Source organism: Zonotrichia leucophrys, chromosome 7 (assembly GCF_028769735.1).
Source record: "Zonotrichia leucophrys gambelii isolate GWCS_2022_RI chromosome 7, RI_Zleu_2.0, whole genome shotgun sequence".
NCBI classification, from domain to species: domain Eukaryota; kingdom Metazoa; phylum Chordata; class Aves; order Passeriformes; family Passerellidae; genus Zonotrichia; species Zonotrichia leucophrys.
Window position 1 is genome coordinate 10,719,592 of NC_088177.1, and position 25,200 is coordinate 10,744,791.

The 25,200-nt window shown below is 41.0% G+C and overlaps 1 protein-coding gene across 1 annotated transcript in view; it reads right to left on the reverse strand.

Moving 5' to 3' along the window:
- The window catches only part of SPAG16 (sperm associated antigen 16), a 374,208-nt gene that overhangs the window by 79,526 nt on the left and 269,482 nt on the right, over nt 1–25,200 (reverse strand). The window contains exon 15 of the mRNA XM_064718863.1: nt 24,846–24,972. Coding sequence (XP_064574933.1) covers nt 24,846–24,972 — 127 coding nt within the window. The remainder of the gene's footprint in view (nt 1–24,845; nt 24,973–25,200) is intronic.

A 25,200-nucleotide genomic window follows, 5' to 3' on the forward strand; every position in this document is an offset into this window, starting at 1 on the left:
AAGACCAGGCCCATGTACACCACCACATGTACACATTTTTCCTGGGCAGCCTGTCCAGCTGTTTGACCACCCTTTCAGTGAAGGAATTTTTTCCTGATATCCAATCTGTATCACAGCAGAGTTGTTCCTCGTGCTGACAGGCCAGCCTTTGTTTGGATTCCACACCATCTCAGTGTTTGCCAAAGCAAAGGGAGGATGGAGCCCCAGTCCACCAGGGAATGCACAGAATGCCCTGCCACGGAAGCTAGGGAGCAAGCAACTCCCCATGCACCCTATTCATTGAGCCTCCAGTGATCCAGCTTGGCCACTCCTGCCTAAATAACACCAAGCTTTCTTTTTTCTAAGCATAACTGTCTATTTTGCTCCAGTCACTTCTACTCCCCAGACTTGGGCAACCCAAGGAAAGTGTATTCCATCTGAAGCCCCTTTGTCAGCTCATCTATAACTCTCCCTTTCAGCAGAGAACTATGAATATAAACAGCCATTAATGCAAAAGTCTCCCATTTGACCCAACACACAAACCCATACAAGCTCATTACTTTTAGCATTAAATAAATCTATTCCCTCCACCTAGAATTGGAGAGCCTCCCGCGCACACTTTGAGAACAAAATATGACAGGGAGGGAAGAAAAGAGCTGATGTATTGCACTTTGCTCAGTCCAAACTGAAAGCCTACACGCCCTAATGGCATTTTGGTTTCCCAATGAGTTCTTTGAATAACATTCCCTTCCCCTCTTTCTGTTCGAATATCCAGAAATTAATAATTTAGTCTAGTTATACTGTAGGCCACATGAGTGGTAACTTCTGAATAAAACAATAACCATTCATACCCACACTTAAATTGCTGGAAGGCTTTTGAGACTCAGTGCCAAATAACTCACCCATCTTGAGTATTTGGGAAAAGCAGCTGAAGCCCAGTCAGCATTAACTTCAGTTTAGGAGTTTGGGTTTAATTTGTTATGTTGACTTCTGGGAGACTGTATATGCACAGGGAAAGGGATGCCCAGAGAAAGAAGACAGCCATGGCTTGTACAACTTAGTGGAGCTGCCCTGGGACTTCTCCTACTTCCAGGTCACACAAAGTCTCTGACCTCTGCCCTTCTGTCAGCCTATTTAGGAGGATCTATGATCACAATACTCCTGTCAGCAACACAGTATCCTGACAGGATCACCATGTCTGGACTTCTGCATTGAAGAGATTCATCCAAGTCTGTGCCAGGATCCAATATTTACAGGGGTCACCACTATGTCTTGTAAGGCAATCAGAATATACAGTAGATGAAAGAAAAAAAAAAAAGAAAGAAAGACAAAATGTTTCTGTAGGGCACATGAGTGTAGAAACCACAAGCTCTGTATTGGTGATCCATATATTGCCAGGTCAATTCCCTACGAGCTGCAGCTCAAAGGTTGCAGACTGCTGTGTTTTATTACACAGGGGCACAAGGACAATTGTGGAGGCTCAACCTGTGCACCTCAGAGGTTTAACCCTCTGTGGTGAAGGTTTCACACCTCAGTGGTGAAGGTTTCACACCTCAGGAGCCAGGGAAATCTGCTTAGCCCTTATAGCCTCACCCCTGCCAGCAGCTTCCCTCTGCTGTCGCCTCTGGCTGGATGTTTAATTAAATTCTCCACTTTAGCACGCTGGTTGGAATACAGGCAGGGTTTAGTGACTGTAATTCCAGACTCCAGCTGTGACATTAGCACTGAGACATGCACAGAGCACATCCAGAATTAAAAAAGCAGCTTCCCCCTCGTTTACATGATGAGATGAGAAGGATTCAGCCGCCTCAGACGAGTGTACCACAAGCAGGGGCTTATGGCACTGAGGAGGAGGAGGATGTTACATGCCTGTTTTCTGCTTCCGGCTTCTCAAAAGCATTACTTCAGTTTTGCCACTTATTTCCATTATTCTCTTCCTACTTATTCCCAAAGCCAATTAAAATGCAAACAGGAGATTTTAAAGGCTTCAGTTTGATAACAGGCAACAAGACAAGCGAGGCATGGGACAGCACTGAAATATGGCTTTTTAATGCAAGCATATTAATAGAAATAATTGGATTCCTAAAGGCTCACAATTGAAAGCGTTACCTCTTTTTGTCCATTAAACCAATTGACATCCTGCATTTGTTATTGCAAAAGTGTGATTCTGATTTCATGAAGAGTGCTAAACACTCAGTTTGCTCTACTGAAAGGTGTGGATCTTCTGAAATCTATGTGAGTCTCATAGCATGCAAGAGATTCAAAGGATTCCCCAAAGCCAGCATGGTAAATGCCACCCTTGCAGAAATTAAAACTCTCAGTTTTGCCTTTAGGAAGGCCAGAGTTTCATGCCAAACACATAATGTGTTATTAAGCTTTTAATAGTTATAATAAAAGAGTTAAAGAACTTAATCTCAACTTTTCAAAAGAGCCTATGGGAAGAAGATGCTGGAGCTCATCAGAAGCTTCACTGATGAGAAATTAGAATTACGCACCAGTCATGTATATGGTTATAGATCCAATTCCAAACTTAAAACATAAATTAATATTAAAAAGATAGAAAACAAATAACTATAAAAATGTGTATTAATAATATAATAATGTATATTTTCTAATTATTATACTTACTAATTTTCTATTTCTTATTCCAACATGAATATTTCCATATCTATAGCCTGATAAATGATCAACTTTTTAAGTCTTCCTACAAGCAAGATAACAGTTTTCTTTTCAGCTCCTTCAGATAGTGCCTTCTAGTGCCACGTTTTTATTACCACTAAATGCAGAATAAGTAATTCTTCCAGTTGACATTAAGATAACTATATCACAAAGAGAAGTAAGAGCAAAACATGTTTATGTTACTTCTTTCATGGTTAAAAATGAAAAAAAATACCACTTTTGTTGCATTTCCTGGAATAACTGTCTGGAAGAGTTGAAGAGCACTTAACATACACCTCATAGTCTTGAGCACTAATAACTTCAACAAAGGGCTGATAGTGAAATAGCTTTTTGTGTTTTTACCTTAAGGTGAAAAGCAATGTAGGGGATTGAGGATTTACGCAACAGAAAACGAAGTATCTCGATTGAAAATTAGAATTACTTTATGTTTTAAGCAAATGAAGGGAGAAAATAGTGACAGAGTTCAATTCTAGCTCTATCCTGAGTTCTTATATGTATTTCTTAATTCATATACTTAAATCTATTGCATTGAGTATTTTGCACTCAAACATGGAGAAAGTAATGAAATGTAAAGGTGAAGAGATAGAAATCAGCATTATAAATGATCAGCACTCAAACGGTGAGCAAAGAAAAAAATGCAGAGAACCAATTCAGCATTGTAATCCCCCTGCTCTGGACCACTCCTGTCAAGTTCTGAATGCAGCCTGAGCACCTCACTTCCTTCACTGAAGTGGCATCACATAGAGGAAAAAAAGCATCTTTAAAAATTCCACTAATTCGAGGCTACAAACAGGAAAATATCTTAATTGTAATTTTACAGCAGAATTTTATGCCAGTACATATTTTTTTAGATGCCTTAAACTGCTAATTTTCACAACTTAACATGCCTGGATCTCTTTTAATAGTAAACATAACTTTGTATTTCCTGCTTGCAATGCCTGGCTTTAGCACAATTACAGTATGTTCCTTGTTTTCAGCCCCATAAGGATCCCTCTCACTGCTCTCTCCCCAGCCACGCTCTGCTCACCAGAGTTTTGTATCAGCAGAGGCACAAAATGAACCTGCAAGATTTACTCAGATTTGCTGCATGCAGAACACTTACATGTGTATATGCAAACTCACATTTGCATACTCTAAATGCCTGCTGTTGCCTGCAAATGAGAGTTATTTTGGCATGCAAAATTCCCTTCTTCCAGCACCAATTACCTACTCCCCCACAACCAATACACCCCCTTTCAGACCCTATGTCACTTTGCTTTCCTATAAGTCAATAAATGCTCCCCCTACAGAAATGTCTTTGCCCAATTGTTTTTATGGATTCTGTTGATTCTCTGCTGGTTCCTGCTTTCTTTCCTAAATCTTCAGCTCCCCCACCCTTTGCCCAGACCCTGCTTTTGCTCTCACCATGAAGAGAAAGAGCAGCAGCTCTGCCTGTTCTGCTCCCTTTGCTAAAGAAACAGCATCCCCAAAAGGTTTCAAAAGGATTCAGTAGGATCCAAGTAAGGGACTGTGACTAGGGCTTGACAGGCTAAATTTACTTTTAATTTTCCCCGCTGTATAAAGCCTATTTGCTTAATTTAATGTTTTACAGCTATCTTTAATGTGCAAATACTTTCCACAGTGAATATGCAATATATAAAAAACAATCAGAAACTCTCACTCTGAAGTTGGGCTATTTATTTCCTTCCCAAAAACTCAACTGAATGAAGTCAGGTTAATTGCCTTTAAGTCACTATGAATAATGCTGCAGAGCCTTGCACTGACAGTCACACCATTCTTCTGCTGCTTGTGTATCCCAGAGCTATTTCAATGGATAACTGTAATTCATTTTGGCTGCTAGATCTGCATGTAAAGATAAAAGCTAGGAGCAAAATTCTTGAGTCTACCTCAACTTTCTACCCAATAGGGGTAATTCTGGACATCTTACATGCTCCAGAATAAAAGAAGTTTTTGCTGCCCTTACAGTATTCCCTGCATGTGTCCATCACTTATGGCAGCAGCAGCTGTCCCTTAGCTCATCAGGTTGAGCTGATCTTGCTACCTGATATTCTTTTCACCAATCAATCTGTTGATTACAGCCTGTTTAAATTGTAGCCATAAACATGATTCTGAGATTTTTCAGAGGACAATGGAATCTGAATTAATTAGCATGCAGCAGAGGAAAACCAAAATCCTCCTACAAATAGAACTGAGAAACCTCAGAGCCCACAAGGACACTGTTTATGGAGCAGTGGATGAGCTCTCACACATTGTAGAGCAGGAGAGCGTGGCATCCTCAGCTCCCAGACACCTCTCAGGCTACAGAGCAGCTAATTCCCACACAGGAATTTATTAATTACACCTTGAAACTCCACCAAGTTAGCTTGCATTGACGCCAGCACTCCGACTGTGCTCATGCATAACTCATCTTTACAACCTGTAAGCATGAAGATTTGAAGCTTCTGTCAGAAGTAATTCCAGGTTACACTTCCTAGGCTATCACACACACCTCACAGAGCCAAAAGCTCTCCCAGCCTGACATTTACATGGATAACTGTCGCAGCACATGTCACAGCTGAGACAGCCACAATGCACAGAGCATCCCCACACAATTTCAGAAGGCTTTAAGCATTTACCCACACACAGGAACACCTCACCCCTTCAGAAGGCTTCAGGCACTGCCCACACACAGTAACACCAGGGCACCATCTGCCCTTGTCCTTCAGCCCAGCCTTTTATCCCTCCTGTTGATGCCCTGCCCCTGTGTGCCCTCTGTTCCCTTTGGTGGTTGGTCAGTGCCCCTGGGCACTCCATGGCTCGTTCCCTTCAACAGCATTCACCTGTCCTGCACAGCTGTGCCCACTGGGGATGAGGCTGGGCCAGCCCCACTCCCAGTCACCACAAACTGTGTGCCTACAGAAAACCAGGGGAGAAAAAAAATACCTGTTTTCTTCAAACTCTCTTTACAATATGTTCCATAGTTGACAACATAGCAAGAGAGGAGGCGTAGATTGGATGTTGGGAAGGAATCCTTCCCTGTGACGGCACAGGCTACCCAGAGAAGCTGTGGCTGCCCCATCCCTGGAAGTGTCCATGCCAGGTTGAACAGGGCATGGAGCAATCTTGGATAGTGGAAGGTGGCCCTGCCCATGGCAGAGTGTGGAGCTGGGGGATCTTTAAGGTCACTTCCAATCCAAACCTTTCTGTGTTTCTATGATTAACCAGTTCTCACAAAAGCAATGCTTTTCAAAGAACATTAATATACATTGCCTTTGAAAAAGAGTTAAAAACCCCAAAAGACATTAGTTACGTGGCTGGCATTTCTAGAAATAACAATAATATTTCTCACTTTTATGGACAACAGCAACATTTGCAGTCCAAGAAACCATAAATGTCCTGTAACAGATGATGATCACCTTGCTGACATGATAAATAAGAGGCATTTAGTTTTTAATGGCTTTCGTAATTTCTTTTTTCCTTATGAGAGCACCACTCGGTGTAAATGTAAGGCTAAAATGTATTTTAGTCTTCAGTACTTGGAAGCAAATTCACACATTATTATTCTACATTAGCTTCATTTGTCAATTTGATGACTAAAGACCTACTGGCCAGATGCAAATGCTGCTTCCTAATCTGGATCCATCACGCACAGCAGCCGTGGGATGTCATTCCCCACAGAGGAGGATGAATCAGGAGAGCTGTTCCATAAGGGAAGGTGCAGAGATAAACCAGATGCATTCATTACCTGGAGGAAGTTCTGGTTTCCTCCTGAGAACATTTAGTTCCAGTGAAAAACCCCCATCAAAGTGGCCCAGGTGTAAGATAAGCCCCGTCAGAAGGGCAGGGTTTCCCAGTCAGGAGGTGCTGGCACTGCCCTTGGCTCTGTGTGCTGAGGAGCTCTTTGCCATTCACCAGCCACATGTGAATAGTCTGGAGAAGTCAACATGAATTTTGATGCTTTACTGGATCCAGGCCAGGAAATTCAATATACTTTATTTCTCATTTCCATCATGTGTGCATAAGGTGATATCCTCAAATTCAAGCGTACATAAAATAATTAACTTCTTTTTCTTAAAGTAAGCACCAGGAGAAAATAGTAAGATGTGTTAAGGGTTTGCTAATTGATGATGTATTGCCCTAAATTAATTTTCTACTATTAATGTTACTTAATGGAATTTCATATTTCTTATTTGAAAAATGAGGGTCAAAGGAAGCAATGATGAGAGACAATTACAATTACCACTTAGGACCATTAATATGTAAATATATGTGTAAGTTAAGATTATTAATTAAAGTTTCATAATTGCTGGGTATTTTTGAAGTTAGAGCCTAATAGGTTCTACTGTTATTCGTGCCTGCTTTATGCATACAATGTCAATGATTCTTACTCTTAACATACCATGAATAACAGCATGGCATTTATTTTATTAACTGATACGGCCATTAATGTCTCATTATGCCATTAAAACATTTTATTCCTTTCTAAAAATACAACTGGTTAAAAAATTATATCCCTTATACACCTGCATGCATCAGCTCATTAGTCAACCCCAAGAATATCCAGTGGGAAGATCTCTCCATAACCACCCAGTGAGCTTTTTCCTACCTTCCTTTGCAGCACTGATGTTACCAACTTTAAAGCACAGATATTTTTAAAAGGTCAAGGTAGAGAATGGACTTGATCCAAGGATACCCAACTATAGCAACCCAAAAGTCAAGAGAACTCTATCAAATGTCAAGAGAAGCTGGAAAAGACTTGGAGAAATCATTTCTGCAATACTTCTCATTTATGCCATGTGTTCTAATTCAATAATATTTCACAAATTTCATCTTATTTCAAACAAGTAAAATATAAACAATGAGAATTTCCTCAGTTATGGTATTATTTTTTCATGAATTTTACACTCTACCTAAAACTTTTAAAGAAAAACTGTCCTTCAAAAAATATAATCCTAAATTATAGCCTGTATTACACAGACCATGAAAACAAAACAGAAATAATACACTGCAGGACAGTTATAATCCCAGTGCATTATTCAATTTAATTTAAAAATATGTGTTCTCAGAAGAATGCTATGCATCCTTCTCACAGAAGTGTGAAAAAAAAATGATGGCTCTAGAAATTTTTGTTATATATGATTTTAAGAAAACTTTGAAAATATGGAGGTTTTTTCCTGAAGGTATATATCTAGTGCAAATATTCAGTGTCTCACAGTAAAATAAAAGTTTTCAATTTCCAAAAGTACAAGGAATTTTCTAAGCATATTTGCTAAGATATAACCAAGCTAAAATCATTAAGATCTTCCTTCTCCTTGCCTTGCATGACTTAAATTAATGCTTGGTTTAAATTAATGCTTGATAGTTCTAGGAAGGCATCAAATAAAATCAAACACTATCATCAGATGAAACAATTTTCTTTAGCATGTCCAAAGATATTTATGTAAACTCTCTTCAAGCACACCCAAAGCATAAATAACTGTGTTGATAAGTTGTTGCAACAACCTAAAGAGAATCTCTTTTTATTTCTGAATCTCTGTTCTGCTGCAAATGAAAGAAATGTTTTGGACCCATGAAGAAGCAACTCCCTCTCCAATATGCCCTTTACTCTGTAATAAGTATGATGTGGCCTTTCTGTAGACAATTCACTCATGTCACTGCACAAGATATAAAAAATAAATCAAGCCCAATATCTGAGCCATCTGTAATAAAGTTTTAACTACTGATCCCAGAGATATTCTCCCCATAAATTGACTCACTGTACAATTGGGATTGCTCCAAGCCTTTAAGGCTTTATCTGCTAACTGTTTGGAAATAGAGACGATAACTCCCCACAGCTGATAGAGGCAAGCAGTTAAAAAGTGTTTTAGACAGTATCTTCAAAGGTCTTGACAGAGAATCCCATAATACTCTGAATTTCTTTAGCTGTGATCTATTCTTAAATATAAACCTCTCCTTTAATCCACGCTTTGCACTGCTGGAATCACTGGATGGGTTGGGAAAGGTATTTTGTTACAGCTGAACAGCTGAAGACTACTATGCCCAAATGCCTACAGAGATATGGAGAAATCTGTGTAAAATCCCAGAATCCCAGAATCATTAAGGTTGGAAAAGGCCTCCAAGGTCATTGAGTCCAACCTGTGGCTGATCCCCACCTTGTCACCCAGCCTAGAGCACTGAGTGCTACATCCAGGAGATCCTTGAGCACCACCAGGGATGGGGACTCCAACACTTCCTTGGCAGCCCCTTCCAATGCCCAGCAACCCAGTCTGGGAAGAAATTCTTACCTAAAACACAGCTAGTCACTGTTTACAACAAAGAGAGTAAAAATTAGGTAAAATATTCATCCCTTGAAGTGACAGAAAAATTCTAATTTTACCTTGGCAATGAAGATGGAACTTCATGGAAAGTCTCCACTAGGAAATGCTGTGGTGGGAAGCCTGAAGAGTAAGGAAGGTTTTGGTGGTCAGAATGGAATTACCTGCCTGGGAAGAGAGCAGGTAATTCCAAACTCTTCCAAACACCCGAACCACTAAAGCTGGGTGGGAGGTCACTGCTGAAAGTGAGGTGAATTCACAAATTTTGGTTCCAAAGAAAGGAGAAAACCCATCCTCATTCTAAATCTGTAATTCAAAACTTGCAATCAAGTCCATATTTCTTTGAAGGGACTAATTTAATTTGCTCCTTTTTTTGACTTGGCCTCATTTTATTTTTTATTTGCCGTGTCACTATAGTTTATGTAAAGAATTTACACTTTGATAATTAAATCAGAAGTTAGAACTCTTTAGAGGTTTTTATTTGTTCTAAGAATTCTAAAGCAATTTTACCAAAGTTCAATAGAGTAGGAAGAAGATTAGGCCACCAAATGAAAGAAATGCAAATGATCTTCAAAAGCTGGCATCCTTCCATCTTATCTTTGAGAGTGGATAAATCCACTTTGATACCAGGATTTAATAAAGAGATCAAAAAAGTCCACATCCTTATATCTGATGTTATTCAGGCAATATTGTTGTTGAAATAGTTCTAAGAATGGAACCTCAGCCAGCGAATGCACAGCATTAGCTCTACATTTGCAGAACTCCTGGGACTGAGGCACACAGGGAAACACAAGGTTTGGAGCTCCCCAATTCCTCTTTCTCTTTGAAAAAGAAGTTTTACAACAAAAGAAGTTTACATCCCACAAGAAGACTTTCCACATGACCAATTAGATATAAAATAATCTATACCTTAGGTTTGACAAGAGATGGTCTGAAGGCCTCCAGTTGAAAATAAAAAAGTGGAAGGGGAAAGAGAAACAGGAGACCAGACTTTGAGCCACTGTAGGTATGAGCACATGGCTTGCAACTGTTTGTATTCATTATGAAACCAGAAGAGTACAAACTCTTTTAATTTTAATGCTAAGTCCATAATTTGTCTTGCAAATGTTCTATGAGACCACACTAAAACCATTAATTGTATAGTTTCTTATGAAGAGAGAGAGAACAAACAGGAAGAGCAGTCTTGAATGATAAAATGTCTGAGGGATCTGGTGGGAATTCTTCACATAAGATGTATTCTTCTTTAGGGAACAGCTGTAGATCTAAACAGATGGGCTTATATAAGTAGAATTGGCAGCTCCACAGATAGCTGCTTTCTCTTCTATATGATTTTTCAGACTTGCCAGGGTATTCAGGACCACTCTGCTTAATTATTCTTAACATTTTGCCCATTTCATATGTTCACAATATAATGGGCAAATATAAAAATAATTTAAGCAAACTGCAGTTTAAATCTCAATAAAAACAATCCATTTTATTCCAACAAAACCCTTAAAGAGGGAACTGCCTATTTTATTAATGTTAATCCATCTGTTTGCAGTAGCTCCTTTGGAAGTATTTGTTTTGCTTAGAAATACCCAAACTGATTATGCATGTGGCAGTAGATGGGCTGAGCTGTGTTCAGTGATTTTAAATCACTGAGCATATGAAGGTGCTTTTACTTTAGTTGGGCCAGGACTACAGAAGGCATCAAATGCTTGAATCCCAGACTAGAGCATCTCCTCTGTGAAATCAGGCTGAGAAATTTGGGATTATTCAGAAGAGAAGGTTGTGTGGAGACCTCAAAGCCCCTTTCAGTATCTAAAGGGGCACAGGGAAGCTGGAGAAGGACTCTGTCAGGAAATCACAGTACAAGGAGGGAAAAGGTTCAAACTGACAGAGGGTAGGTTTAGATGTGATATTAGCAAGATATTCTTCCTTGTGAGGGTGGGGAGGCCCTGGCACAGGGTGCCCAGAGAAGCTGTGGCTGCCCCATCCTTGGAAGTGTCCAAGGCCAGGCTGGATGGGCTTGGAGCACCCTGGGATGGTGGAAGGTCCCATGGCAGGCAATGGAATGAGATGACCCTTAAGGTCCTTCCCCAAAGCAGTCTGTGATTTGGTGATTCTGTGCTCCTCCTCTGGGGAGGCTGCACCCACCAGCATGTTTCCATGGTGATGGCCACGCTGTACTGGGGTTCAGTTCTCTCCTCCACCAATGGCAGGAGAAGAACAAATCAGATCACACAAGAGAGGAGTCCAGTGCAGGACACTGAATTCATGCCCCCATGGTACAACAGTGCCCACAGCGCACTGACAGAATCACACAACTAATTCAATTGGGAGCATGAGATCTACCATTTCCTAATGGCCTCTCTGCCAAATCTTTACAAAGACAAACTCCACACACCTATGAACTAATTTCTGGAAGTAAAATTTCTGGAAATAAAACCTCCTCATCCAGCCTTTAGTGCATCATTCCAAAGAGCCCAAACAGACCGTGAAGATGGATGTTAAGAGCAAAACTGTGCAGAGCCACAGGACCATAATCCACATGCACTTGTACACAAGGTGGATGTCAGCTCTGTGTTATGGGTGTGATTGTGCTCTCAGCTATGGAGCAACCCAGTCTGTGTCATTTTGGATCTGCTAAATTAGTAATTCATCTCAGTACTACTCAAACTTATAATCGCAGAGAACATCAGGACAAATCACAGAAGTGAACATCAAATGTAAGAACAGAAGAGCTTTTGTAGCAGCAAAAGAGAAGTAACAACAGAAAACAAATGAGCAAGGAATGAAAAGGAATTATCATAAAATATGTACCAGAGCCCTGGTTCCTGTAAGAGTTTGAAGCAGGCAGCCCCAGGAGCCCTCGGGCCAGCAGCAGGCACATGCAGAGATTTAAACTCCCAAGGCTCTCAGTGAAGCTGTGTTTGGAAAACTTCTCAGAGCTGGCATGAGTGAGCTAACCAACCACTAGAGACAGGCAGAGCAGCCTGCTGCAGGTTCAGCCTGTACCTTCCCAGCTGGGTGCCCTGCAGTGTGGGGGATGCCCTACACACACAGCATGGTGCCACTGGCAGGGGCTGGCTTGGCTGGATTACAGAACAGCCACCCAGAGCATGCTGCAGTTTCACAGAAGCCAAGAAGGGGAGGTCACAGGCTCAGACTTCTCTTCCCTTCAAAGGAGCAACACTGAGACTCAAGACATCCTCCACCTTGGCCCAGGAAGCCCAAGGCTGCCACAGAGAACCTGCTGCACAAGGTACACAATGCCATGAGGATGCTCAGCACTTCCCAGCAAACATCACTGGCCTCTCCAAACACTGTGTGTATCTACCAGATGAGGCTGTGGGTAATATTTCAGGAGAACACCTTTTTCATTAGCTGAGGGGTTCTGAAGGAGGTGATCCTTAATAATTTCTATGGGCTTGGTTCTTCTTATTGATTTCCTTTCCCATTTCCTTTCCCTATGATTTGCTCTGATGCCAGAGAAGAAGTGTTCATTATACTCAATAACCTTGTGTTTACTATGCCTGCAATATCCCATCAAGCATCAGAGTTGCCTACTAATTTACTCAAATAAATGTGTTAATTAATGAAAAGAAATCAGCAGCACATGACATCACTCACAATACCTGCATCATAAGGCTCGGCAGTCCCAGATTCAAGCCCTCCACATCAGATGCAGGAGCTGGAACAGGAGGATTCCAAGCCAGGTTGTTCACTCATTCCTGGCACTTGGAGGAAGGTGGAGGAGCCCCCTCAGCCCCAGTGCTGAGCAAGGCCAGCACTGGCACAGATCTGCCCTGCTTGGGGTCTGACTCAGAGGCTTCATCTGCTTAAATGAAGCCCATTATTTGCTGGTCCATCAGCCAATGACTCCTAATTGTGCCAGTGCCTAAACTCAGCTTGCAAGCACAGCTAAAATACTAATCATTAATTTCAGTCACTGATAAATGCCTGTTATGCTATCAGGTACATTCCAAGTGCCATTCAGGATGACTGGCTGGGGCATGGAAATTGAAGGAAAAAGAATACACAATAGAAAATAAACCCCCTCAATATTGGGCACAAAATGGAGATGTTAATAATGCCACTGATGCAAGGAAAGACCTGTTTGGCCAAATGCACATAACAGTACCAGAGTTTTAAGGAGACAGCTGGGACTGCAGTCTGGAACACAGAAAGGAATGATCCTCAATAAAAGCCTGTTATCAACTACTACTACTACCAGGGCAATGGATTTAACAGAGTGTGTTTTAAGTTCTTTTTTTTCATGGACTGCAGAGTAAAATTCTCAAATTCGGTGAATCTTGCACTCCCAGGACAGTGTTAACAATTTGACTCCTAATTTTAACACCCAACTTCAGATGCACATCAGCTGAGCAACCAAAACACTTTCTATTATATAGATAGATGTCTTTGTTTGAAGGAATTGCTGACTCATTCCTTTAGTGGGAATAGTCATCCATTCCTTTGAAGATGAGGTCATGCAAAGGAAGCCAGGTGACCCATATAGCAATAGCTTAAATCCCTCTCCTCTGTGATGGATTCCAAAGGCACCTGGGCATTATTGCAGCCATCCTCAAGCAGCTGCAATCCCACCAGGCAGAGCAGTGCAGAGAGCTGACTGCTTTTGTAACTCCTCAGACAGACTGGTTTGGCTACTTAACAGGAAACACAAGTCCAAAATCTTAGAATGAGGTGATTAAATACTTGCCAGAAGCAGAAAGTATTCAAACAGGAACATTAAATATGAAATGAACTGAAATTGCTCCTGAAGCTTTAGCCTGGTCCAAGGAGCAGAGGAATGGAAGGTGGCAAATGTGACAGCAACTTCTGAAAAGAGCCTGAGAATGCCAGCTGGTACCTGGGATTTATTTACAGGTCCAATAAACTCAGTTGAATAATAAGGAGCAGATTGAGCTGATGCATGAGGAAATACAATACCACAATGAGGAGTTATCATAGCTTTTACAGCACAAAAATTGTTCAGTAATTGGCCAAGAAGCACAGGAATAAGGGTGAACAGGCTGACATTAGATACTTAATTTCCCAAGAGTTTTGATGACCAAAATTGGGAGGGGAAAAAATGGATTCTTTCCAATAGGACAGACAAGTGAGAAAAATACAGATTACCAGAAGAATGTGACATTTATTCTGGGACCTGTGCTAGTCAGCACATCAAAAATTTCTTCTTCTTAACGGAAATGAAGATTAACACTGAAAAAATAAAATTATTCATATTTTTCAAGACAACAGCACATTTCACAGAATGATTGAAGAATCTCAAGATGCTGGATTAAAGAACAGAAAGGCAGATGGAATTGAAATAAAAGATGGAACTGAATTCTGAGAAACATGAAATGATTCAATTAAACAAAAGTATTCTTAATTATACAAATCCAGTGACAGACAGTAAACTGTCCTTTGTCATTCAGGACAGAGATCTCCCAGCCACAATGGGTACTTCTTTGAAAACATCACCTTGTTATAATGTCGAGAATTAAGACTGGGGGGAAAAACCCAAAAGCTAGAGAAGAAACTAAAAAACCTTATTAGGCCTCTATTTAAAACCCTGATTTAAGCACATCTTGAAAACATCAAATCATACTCATCCCTCTTCTCCATTTTTAAAAGGAGTATCCAAAATAAGATTTACAGAAGGGCAACAAATGAACAAAGAGGAGGAATGGCTTATGTATTTAGGAGATTAAATAGACACAGGCTCTTCAGCTCCACAAAGAGAGCAGAGAAGATGTGCCAGCAGGAAGAGGTTGAACAAGGAACAATTATCTAATAATTCCCACAGTATGAGAATCAGAATGTATCATTAAGAGATTTAGAGCACAGGCAGGGAGGTACTTCCACATGGCTAAGGGATCTGCTGGAAATACAAAGTGCCAAACCAGAGGTTTCACACAGGAGAGATCCATGAACATGGAAGTGCATGAGGAGCCAGTTCTGGGAGCCCTGACCCACAGGAGAGATCCAGGAACACTGAAGTGCATGAGGAGCCAGTTCTGGGAGCCCTGACCCACAAGAGAGGGCCAGGAACACTGAAGTGCATGAGGAGCCCTCACCCACAGGAGAGATCCAGGAACATGGAAGTGCATGAGGAGCCAGTTCTGGGAGCCCTGACCCACAAGAGAGGGCCAGGAACACTGAAGTGCATGAGGAGCCCTCACCCACAGGAGAGATCCAGGAACATGGAAGTGCATGAGGAGCCAGTTCTGGGAGCCCTGACCCACAAGAGAGGGCCAGGGAAGCCACAGCATTTCCTGAGTTTATCTGTTGCCCTCAGCATTTCCTCCTGCCCAGCTGGACACTGCCACCACAGACCAGAAATGCTCTGCTTTTCTTTCTCTTCTGTGTTTTCAGGCAGGTCACTGAGGTATTGCACACATATTCACTTGCAATATAAAATGTCAAAGGAGGAAATGATGTTTGACATAAACCCAACATTAAAGAATTCACTGTCATCACGACCTCTTTGGTGTTCTAGAAGGGGGGAAAAAGGATTAAGATATTTCCTTTTTACACTCAATTTAGTTTAGGAAGACTGAAAGGAAGTAGATTTTACCCTACTCCCCAAGAGCATGTGATACTCAGAGAGATAACAGCTCTTCATAAAAGCTATTTTTATGAGTTGAAAAACAGGAAAAGAAATAAAGGAAGTCATTCCAGAGGAAAAAAACCCAAACAAACAAACAGCTCAAATATTCAAGTCAGGAGTTGGAGGCTGTTTATAGAACTACTTTCCTTGCTTATTTTCCCATTCATCATTATGTATAATATTTTGCCACAGCAAAAGAAAGGGAAATAAAATACTTTATTTATTTGCCCAAAAGTTTCAATGCAAAACCTCTTTTCTGCCCAGGAAATGACCATGGGCTTGCTGGTGGGAGCCTTTACAAAAGGACAGGCAATTTTTATGAGCAGTTTGAAGGTTTCCTAGTGAATATCCATCTGGACAAAGTGGATATGCAAGCTTTGCACTCTCTCTCCCTCTCTTTCTCATTCCTAGGTCAGTTACCTAATCCTAAAATTACATCCAATTTTCTCTGAGGAATAGCTCTGCATAAGTCTAAGTTAAATGCCTCAAAGGCATCTAAACCAGGATTTTCTTAGTAGTGGAACAGCCTTAAAAACAAATTAAAATCATGCTTTCATGACAAAGAGGATTTTGTCTCAGGCTTTGAATTCCTTTCATGGAAATGGGTTTACTTTGTACCCATGCAAGCTTGACAAAAGGAGGCTGCACATCCTGTGGTGGGAACAACTGGTGGCATTTTTCCCCTTTCACCAAAGATGCTGCCAGGCAACTGCAGAGATGCCCTGAACTTTGTCTCACTCACCTTCCTGCAGCTGCCCCTTGAAATGCAAGCAGGACTCCCAGATTGGCCCATAAAAAATAACAAGCACTGCTAGGACATCTGTATGGAGATTATATTGTTAATCAATAGATTTTGCATAGCCCCATGGATCACTTGTTATTGATGATTACGCACTTTAGCTCCTGTGACAATTTGTCAATAAAATAAAAATAAAAAAAGGCTAAGGACAGCATACTTTTAATTCAAAGATGATCTCTTTCTTGAAAAGAAGTGCCACTTTCCAAGCTCTGAAAAGACCTAGTTCATTAATATATTCCATTTACCAAGTGGAGGAGCTGTTCAAGGAATCAAAACTTTCTTGGTAATCACAATACAGGTATCTGAAAGTGAATAATTTTCTTTTGGACTTTGGTTACTTTAAAAATGAACATTGAAAAAAGAGGACATTTGCTAAAAAGGTAAGTTTGAGTTAGTGAAAGTGTGTTATTCAAACTCAGCATAGACTGGCACAGTTTTTACACCCACAAAGGAGAAAGAAAAATGCTGGTTATGGACAGTTTATCTTTTTTTTATGGAACTGACATTTCATCTCCAAGTTTTAATCTAAAATATTAAATACTTGGCTTTCTAAGAGGGACAAGAATAGTGGGTGAACAGACCAAATTCCCTAAATTATCCTTATGTTTGAAACAGCATACTTGAGTTACTTAGGCAGTCACAAGGATTACTTTTTTATCCACAGCATCCCAGCCCCTCTGGACTCTTTCTCCTCTCTCAGGGTTTGCTTCCCATAAACAAAACTGCTCAGGTTCTCTGTTTTCCTAAATGTGTTTTCTCCACTCCCAACACAAGCCCACAATGCTCCCAGCTAACTAATGACTCTGGATTACTGATGAATTTATGTTTAATTTTGGCAGTGACAAAGATGCAAATGGCTGTCCCTTTGCAGATTGCCTGACCTATCCAGTCCTTGGCAGAGAATGCCATGGCCATTCCACCTTCCATATTTAACCCACAAACACTAACCCAATATTTCAGAAATCCCTTTCCTTTATTACACGATATGAATGATGAATGCACTATTGATCCTCCCTTTACATACAGATGCTGTACTCAAAACACAGGACCTGGGAGCTGTTGATATTTAAGAGGAGCTTTCATGGAAGAAAGGCTGTGGTGACTTTCAGAGGTCCTTCATCCCTGACTGTCTGCAGGAGTAACTTAATCAGGAGATGAAGCTCTTGTATCTAAGCCAGGCTTGGGATGGAGCTGTGCAGTCTGAGTGAAAGTAAGGAGTTCTCTTTTATCACTGTAAATACATTCAAAGTGGGAATGGGCTAATTGCAGCACTCTGTGAGCTGGAATTAATATAAACAATAAATATAAAATGGAATCCATGAACCTGGTAAAGTTACAAAAGCAGTAAATGTTAGAGATGAGAGGTTGAATACATTATTTTTTTAAGACTTGCGCCTAGTTAAAATAAGATTAGAAAAAAGCCAACTTCTTGCAAGCCATTTTAATTCAGTTTGTGGTAGCTGCTGGAGAATCAAAATTTTGATCAGTTATGCCCCACTTGGGATGAATAAAGCTCCAATTTTCAGCTTCTGTTAGTTTAATACAAAGATGGCAAAATTCATGTGGACATTCCCTTCATTTACTCTTGGAACAAACAATTTGCTCATCCCCATGTTTTGGCTGTCTGCCTGAACTGCTGGAACTGTTGCTTCTCCTTGAAGAATAACATTTAACCAGACAGATGATAACCCAGTCACCCTGAGGTCCTCCAAACCCTCCCTATCAGGTCAATATATTGCTCTAATGAGGAACAACCCTGGCTTCCAGAACATTGTTTTTCTGTGGGAAATCTGCAGGCAGGGGAGATGGGGATATTCAGGAGTACAGCCTGTACTTGAAAAAGGCTGGCTCTATTAAATAGCTGTCCATCTCCTGGCACTCCAGGGAAGGAAGCATGCCCCTCTAACAAAGATGAAGGGAATATCAATGGGGCTAATCTCTTCAAAGTGCTCAGTGCTCAAAGCAATCGCCTGCAGTAGCACAGTCCCCACCCTCATTAGCTCAGCAAACACAGCCAGACACAAAACACTATCTGCAATCAGGGCAAAAAATGTAAAATACAGGAGTTCCAAGCCACCTCCCTCTCCTTTCCAAAGGACAAATATTTCATACATTTTAAATTATGTTCGTACTGAAAATAAAGTCGTATATTTTAAGAATCCCTTTTCTTTCCCTTGCAGCATATTTAAATATTGTGGCGTTTGCTTGTATTGAAAAATGGCCATGACACAACAGAAATACTGCACAGCACAACTCTCCCCCTGATCAACAAGGGGGGAAAATTCATTGCCAGCTTTTTCCCTTTGGCAAACTACAACAGTCAGAAATAAGGAGAGTGATAGTTTCCTACCCCATGAAACAAGGAGACAAAACGATCTGTCAATCAGCTCTTATTTGTGTAAGTCCAATCTACCCATTGCCTCCCAATTAAAGCATTTTTATGGTCAGGAAAACAGATGTTGTGAATGAGAAAAGATGGCATAGAGCAGCAGAGAGGGAAGGAGTGAGAATTATGAGACAAGGAATTATTGTTGAATAATTCAGTCTTGCACACATCCTTTTATTCCCATGCTGACCATAGGAGTAATTAAGGATGGCCAAGAGACGCTGTAAGCACTCCTCAGGGAAAGGGGCTGACAGGGATGTCTTGTTGATCTGGCTTCCCAGGCAAAGCAGCATGATCAGGGCTGGAAAATAGGCCATGGCTTGTATAAACCCACTCCCACCACGCTGGAGTCTCCCCAGGGAGCCCACTAATGGATTCACCAGTGCAAACACGTGGGCTGGGAGGGCTTCCTAGGGACAAAATATCAATATTGGGGCACTGACAAACAGCACACAATTGGGGCAATGGCATCTGCTCTGCCAAAGCAGGGACTTCACTCAGCAGCACAAAGGACTAAACATTTTTCCCAGTGTGGCTGAGGTGAACCACCCCACCAGTACTCCTTCTATCGAAGGAATCACTTTTGAAAATCTCTGGCTTATACAAAAACAGCTTGGTCAATGAATGGATCTGAAAGTTTATCTCCCACCCATCAGCCCAAAGTAGGGCTCCATATTCAAACATGGACCAAACACATATCACAGGCTTTAAAGGGGAGTTTTATAAAGGGGTACTCAAGTTTAGACTGAAGAGAAATAGAACCAGAGATGGAAGGACAAGACAAAGGAGAAATGGAGAGCCATCACTGCTTGAAACTTGCCAGCATAAAGCAAAAGATCTGACTTTGGTGTTCAGCCCTATCCCCTCCTGGAAGGAAAGAAAAGGAGTTTTCCCTGACTACTGCTTGGCCAGAGGAGGCAGACACAGATCAGACACACAGCCCTGACACAGCACTTGCACATGAGCTGAAGCCAAGAGGAAAGTGAAGATGACCTAAAAGTGCTGATTATCAAGTAATAAATGGCAAACTAAGATATGCAGGTGGCTGCATTTGTGCTCATTAAGCAAGAACTGTGAGCATGTGGATCAATTATATACAAAAGAAACAGACCATGTGAATCCTTAGTTAGTACAGAAATGGGTGTACAGGGATGCAGGGAAAACCCACAGATCTTGGAATGCTGACCATAGGAAAGCAAATGGTTCTGAAGGGACAGACATGAAGCAATTCCTGATGGGAACAAGGAGAGGAAAAAATTATGTAAAATTACAAATGGACTTGGAAAAGGCCTGCATGAAAATCAAAGCAGGCAGCAAAATAAGTCTCAATTCTCTATGTAAAGAGCAAATCTTTCAAAGATTTAAAAGATGTGCTCCAAAACCACAGCTTGGTCCCTTCGCTGTCCTGTCAGGAGGAGTTACAGCACTGTAGCAAGTCTGAACTGAGTAGTAACCAGAACTGGGAGTTGTCTGAGTGAAAGGGCAAGTGCCAGCACAAATCCAAAGAATTACACTCCTCCTGCATCTCCTGCTGCTGCACCAAAGGAACTGGGATGATGGAGCACAGCCCACAGCAAAAACAAAGCAAGAAGAAAGCAGGAAGGGGGAAGGAGAGATGTTTGGCTCATGACTGGGGAAGGGAGAGAAAAAGCAACTTAACTTTAACAATTGTTTAATCCTTCATGGTTTGTTTTTCCTCAATACCCAGAATCAGTGATCAGAAGGTTGTGTTAATTGTCAAGAACTTCAATCAAGTAAAAATTACCCAAGTTGAGGCTGTATTGCCTGTGACAGCTTATACATAGTCAGAATTGAGGCAGGAACTCAGGCATTGAACCACAAGGGGAAAAGCACCCTAAGGAATCAATTGATGTTATCAAGTAATCTGCCTTGGAGATTAAAGAACACAGAGCAATAAAGTTGTAATGAAAAAAGCTTTTGAGTCAGAAATGGGAGGCATAGGGAAAAACACACATTAATGTCAGCACATAATTGCTCTATGTGGACAAAATCAGATGCCTCTAAAGAGATTACTGCTGAATTCTGTGCTAGAGGATTCTTCTCCCATCAAGTGTGACTTTAACTGTAATCAAAAGGAGACAAATACAGAAAGTAAGTTTCAGAAACTGCAAAACAAGCAAAGGGTGAAGATCTTGTCCTGCTCCTGTTCTCTTTGCATGTGGACACAGTGGCCACAGTCACCTCCTGAGATCTGCAAGTTGAAGGTGCACCCACTGCTGATTCAGCCTCTAACTCCAAAATCCAGTGGAGGCTTCCCAGCAGAGCTTCTTCCAGCCTAGAAAACTCTCCACCCTACCAAGATGAAGCTTTATCTCCTCAGTGCCACTTAAAGAGTATCAATTAATGAAAAGCATGAAGGAAAGGAGGAAAGAAGGAACAAAGACAGACACCTGGCTCTGTCACCTTAACACCAGCTTGTCTTTGCAGTCAAAACACCAACCAAAATTGAGGAAATCAAAGAGAAAATTGAGAGGGCACCTCAGTGCAAGATTGATTTGCAAGGACTACATCTTGCAAATCTGAGCACACAGATTGTTACTAGATTAGGGATACAGTGAAAACTGTAATTTTGGAACTTTACCTGATGTCTCAGTATCAGTGGAAACCATCTGAGCTCTAACCTCCATGCCCCCCTCCATGTGGGGATTGCTTGTGGCTTTAGCATTATCAGTAATAGCCCAAATAATATCAAGTGCAAATATTGAAAACACTCCGGCAATAACATCCCAAAAATTCTGTCAATAATTCTGTGTTGTGTAAAAGGGTGGATAATTTAGAGGTGAAAATCCATCTCTGCAATTTGACACCAAGAACAACTGCAGAGGAGCAGCAAACAATTGGCAGCCATTGGAGCAATGTTTGCCTTGTGGTTATGGTGCTGGGTGATGTCATGTGATGTGTAATTAAATAAATGAAGCTTGCTTTCAGAGAGCAACACTGAGCAGTTGCCCTGACCCCACCATGGCTGACAGTGGTACCATCTGTTCACTGTCAACGTCTCCTGCATCTCTAGAAATGTTGTCTCCTAAAAGAAAAGGTTTGTATCACAAGAGAATCTTGATCCTGCCATTTCTCAACTTCAACATTCATTTACAGCTTTTACATTCTTTTAATCTACTTTTCCTCAGGATAAGACACACACCTATGGCCCTTGGGGATGGTCAGAAGCATGGAGAGGTTATTTGTTCATGCTGAGAACAGCACAGCCCAGCCTGGATGGAGGCAGGTTAAATGTTAACACCTCACTGTATCTCCAGAGCTCAAAATACAGCAGTGCATTATTCCAAATATGATTTGCTTGCCCTCAGCCTTACTGTAACTGCTCTTGATTTTGGATTGTTGCTGTGAAACGGGGCTTGTTTGGTTTGTTTGTTTTAATGTGCTGTGATAATTAATAAATACCTCATAGCACACAAGCTGGAACCTTCTGCACCTTCTCTTACATATGCAATGCTGAGCTGTGATTAATCTCATTTACATTTTCTAAACAGCAACTGGAAACACTAAAGGTGGTGACAAGAGGGTGCTCCAGGGATGCACGAATGATACACAAGAATATGTGCATGTGGAGATGCTGCTGACTTGCACATAAAAAAGTAAAAGGGAATTTAGTTTAAAAATCAGTTATGCTGGGGGTCCATCTTGCACAGTAACTCTGGTCAGCCGTTCACAGCATGCAGAATTCAAAGGACATGTTAATTGTGTATGACATCAGAAAAATTTCTAACACTAAACACAGTATTGAAGAGCAATACCACCAGTAGGCTGAGCCCCAGGCAGCTCCATCACCACCTCTCACTGAGAGACCATGAGCTTGTTGCAGAAAGTGCAGGACAAAGAAGGAAATCCCTATTAAGTGCAGTGGTAATTAATAATATAATTATTTTCTGTTTAATCACAAGTATGAGAAAGTCCACCTTTAAGCTGAGCTAAAGAAAAGCTGAGGCAGAGTGCAGTTGAAGCAAAAAGATTTATACACAACTGTTGTCACTAATTTATCTAAGATCTGAGTGTGGCTCTGATCAAGCAGGAAGTGGCTTTAGGCTGCTATTTAACTAACAATGCTGCTCAGGCATTTAGGCCTGGACCAGCAATGGATCACTGGAGCCAGCAAGGCTCATCCCCAAAAATGCCATTGGGAGAACCCCAGTACCTCACAAACTCCTCCCACCTGGAGCATGTCATACCCACAAAGGTAACACCACTTAAAAACAAAAGGCAAGATGTGCTTGTCTACACTGCATTTGCAAAGATAATTACTTGAAAACAATACAAAGGAAAGCAAAACAAATTCTTCCATTAGCTGGGGCCTTCCTATCTCCAACCTCAATCTTGTTTGCTGATATCGCCAAACTTGGCATAAACCTCTCCTATCATTATTAACTTTCATTTAAATAATTATTGGGCAGAAGAAACAAACCTGCTCAACCATGGCTCTCTAATCTGGTAATTAAATCCACCTGTAAGAGCTGAACAATGTGTGCCTCTGACTATTAATGCAGTCAGGTATTTTACACTGGGTGGTGTAACATCAGCTGGAGAGACTGAGGGACACAGCTGGAAACTGAGCCATGTTTTGATAAGAAAAATCAACACAAGCTGCTCCTCAGGCAGAGGTCCTGACTGAGGCAGATGTACCATCCCAATAGGCTGTTAAACACAGGATGTATTTTATCTATTCTGCCCCTCTTGCAGCAGGTACAGCGTGTCTCAGCCAGGTATTTGCCTATCTTCAGCCAGCTGCAATTCCATCCTTTTGCATTCTGCCTCTCTGTGACCATCCACCCCAATTTGACATCTCTATTGTGTGGTTACTCCTGCAGATAAAATTTTGGATTTTGTCCAAATGATGGGAAAATGTGCCCATTTAGATTACCTGAAGCCGATAACACTTCTTATGGAAAGTTCCCATCTGGCAGAACTATTACAACTGCATTTTTCAGGGGTGTGGTTCTGCTGCAAATGACCCAACATTATACACCATAAACAAAGATGCAAAACTTCTTCAAATCCTCCTGAACAAAAAAAGATCTCTTATTCCAAATCACACACATAAATACCATAGTGGTTAAACATGTCTTTGGGAAACTGCCCAAAACTGGACACTGCCAATGCATTTTTTCTCCCCTGGAAAATGCAAGCACCTTATTCAATGATACAGCAGAGAGATCCATGAAATCACTACACAGATAATATGGAATTTGATGTCAAAGTTTCCTGCCAAGGGACTCAATATATTGATAATATGCATTCCACAGTATGTGGGTCATTGTGACAAAACACCATCCTATTATTTTTCTTTAATGATTCCTTATCATCCCTCAAATTGTATCAAAGCTTTATGCTTTATGAACACATAATACAAATGCATACTTATTTTTCATGCGCCTATATATATTATGTTATATATTGTTGTATTATATCATGTTGCACTAGCTTTGAGTAAAACCATTTCCTAAGCTAGGATCTAATTCTGTGTTGTAACAGGAATGCTTGTCTGTGCTTTGGAACTGAAGATTGTTTTAAAACAAAAATGTTTTAGAATGGCTCCTCTTCAAATGAAAATGCAATGTGCACTCACAGTACTGCTGACATGGTAATACATGGTTGATGATGAAAAAATAACTGCTTAATTCAATTCCTGTGCCTAGTAAGCAGCCCTGTCAGCACGATGAAGTTCTGAGGCACTTCTAAGAGGACTTTGTAAGAGCGTTATGAAATGCAACTCCAGAATTAGCAAATAAAAGAACAAACAGTAATGGGGAATAAACACCACTGGAACATAGGTAATCTCACAAAGCTTTTTACCTCCATTGATCAATTCTGTATTTTATGTAATACTGTTGCAATTAATTATATTCTTTGTTATTGTGCATTTTTCATTTTATATAAATGGAGCAGCAGTCCAATTTGGCAGTTTAGCCCATAGAAAACAAGCATATTGATCATTGCCACAATCAGGCATTTCTTCTTCAAAATTACCACATCTGTGCTGCTTCACACATGTTATCTGCCTCCAGAACTAGAGAGAGATTAAAGAGATTGCAAAACAAACATGTTTTATGGGGGAAAGCTGTTTTAGAAGCCTACCAGAGCGATGAAAGGCCACCTGGTTGGCAGGATGGGGACCTGCGTCGATGGAGAGAACAGGGAGCAGCATCCGCATGTCCCAGAGCTTCAGCACGCCCGAGGAGTCACAGGAAGCAATGCTGTCCCCCTGCCAGGGATGGAAACAGAGTCAAGGCACTGCTGCTGTCCCCTGCCAGCAGCAAGGCCTCTGGCACAGGGCTGGGCAGACACAGCAATCGTAGCTAAACAAAGAAATAAATAAGCTATTAGATGTGAGGTTATCACAGCCTCTTATCGGCTCTGTTGGCTTGAATAGCAATGGAGATGATGAGACCAGTGCAGGAGAAACTGGAAGTACAAAGGAGAAAAAGTGCAT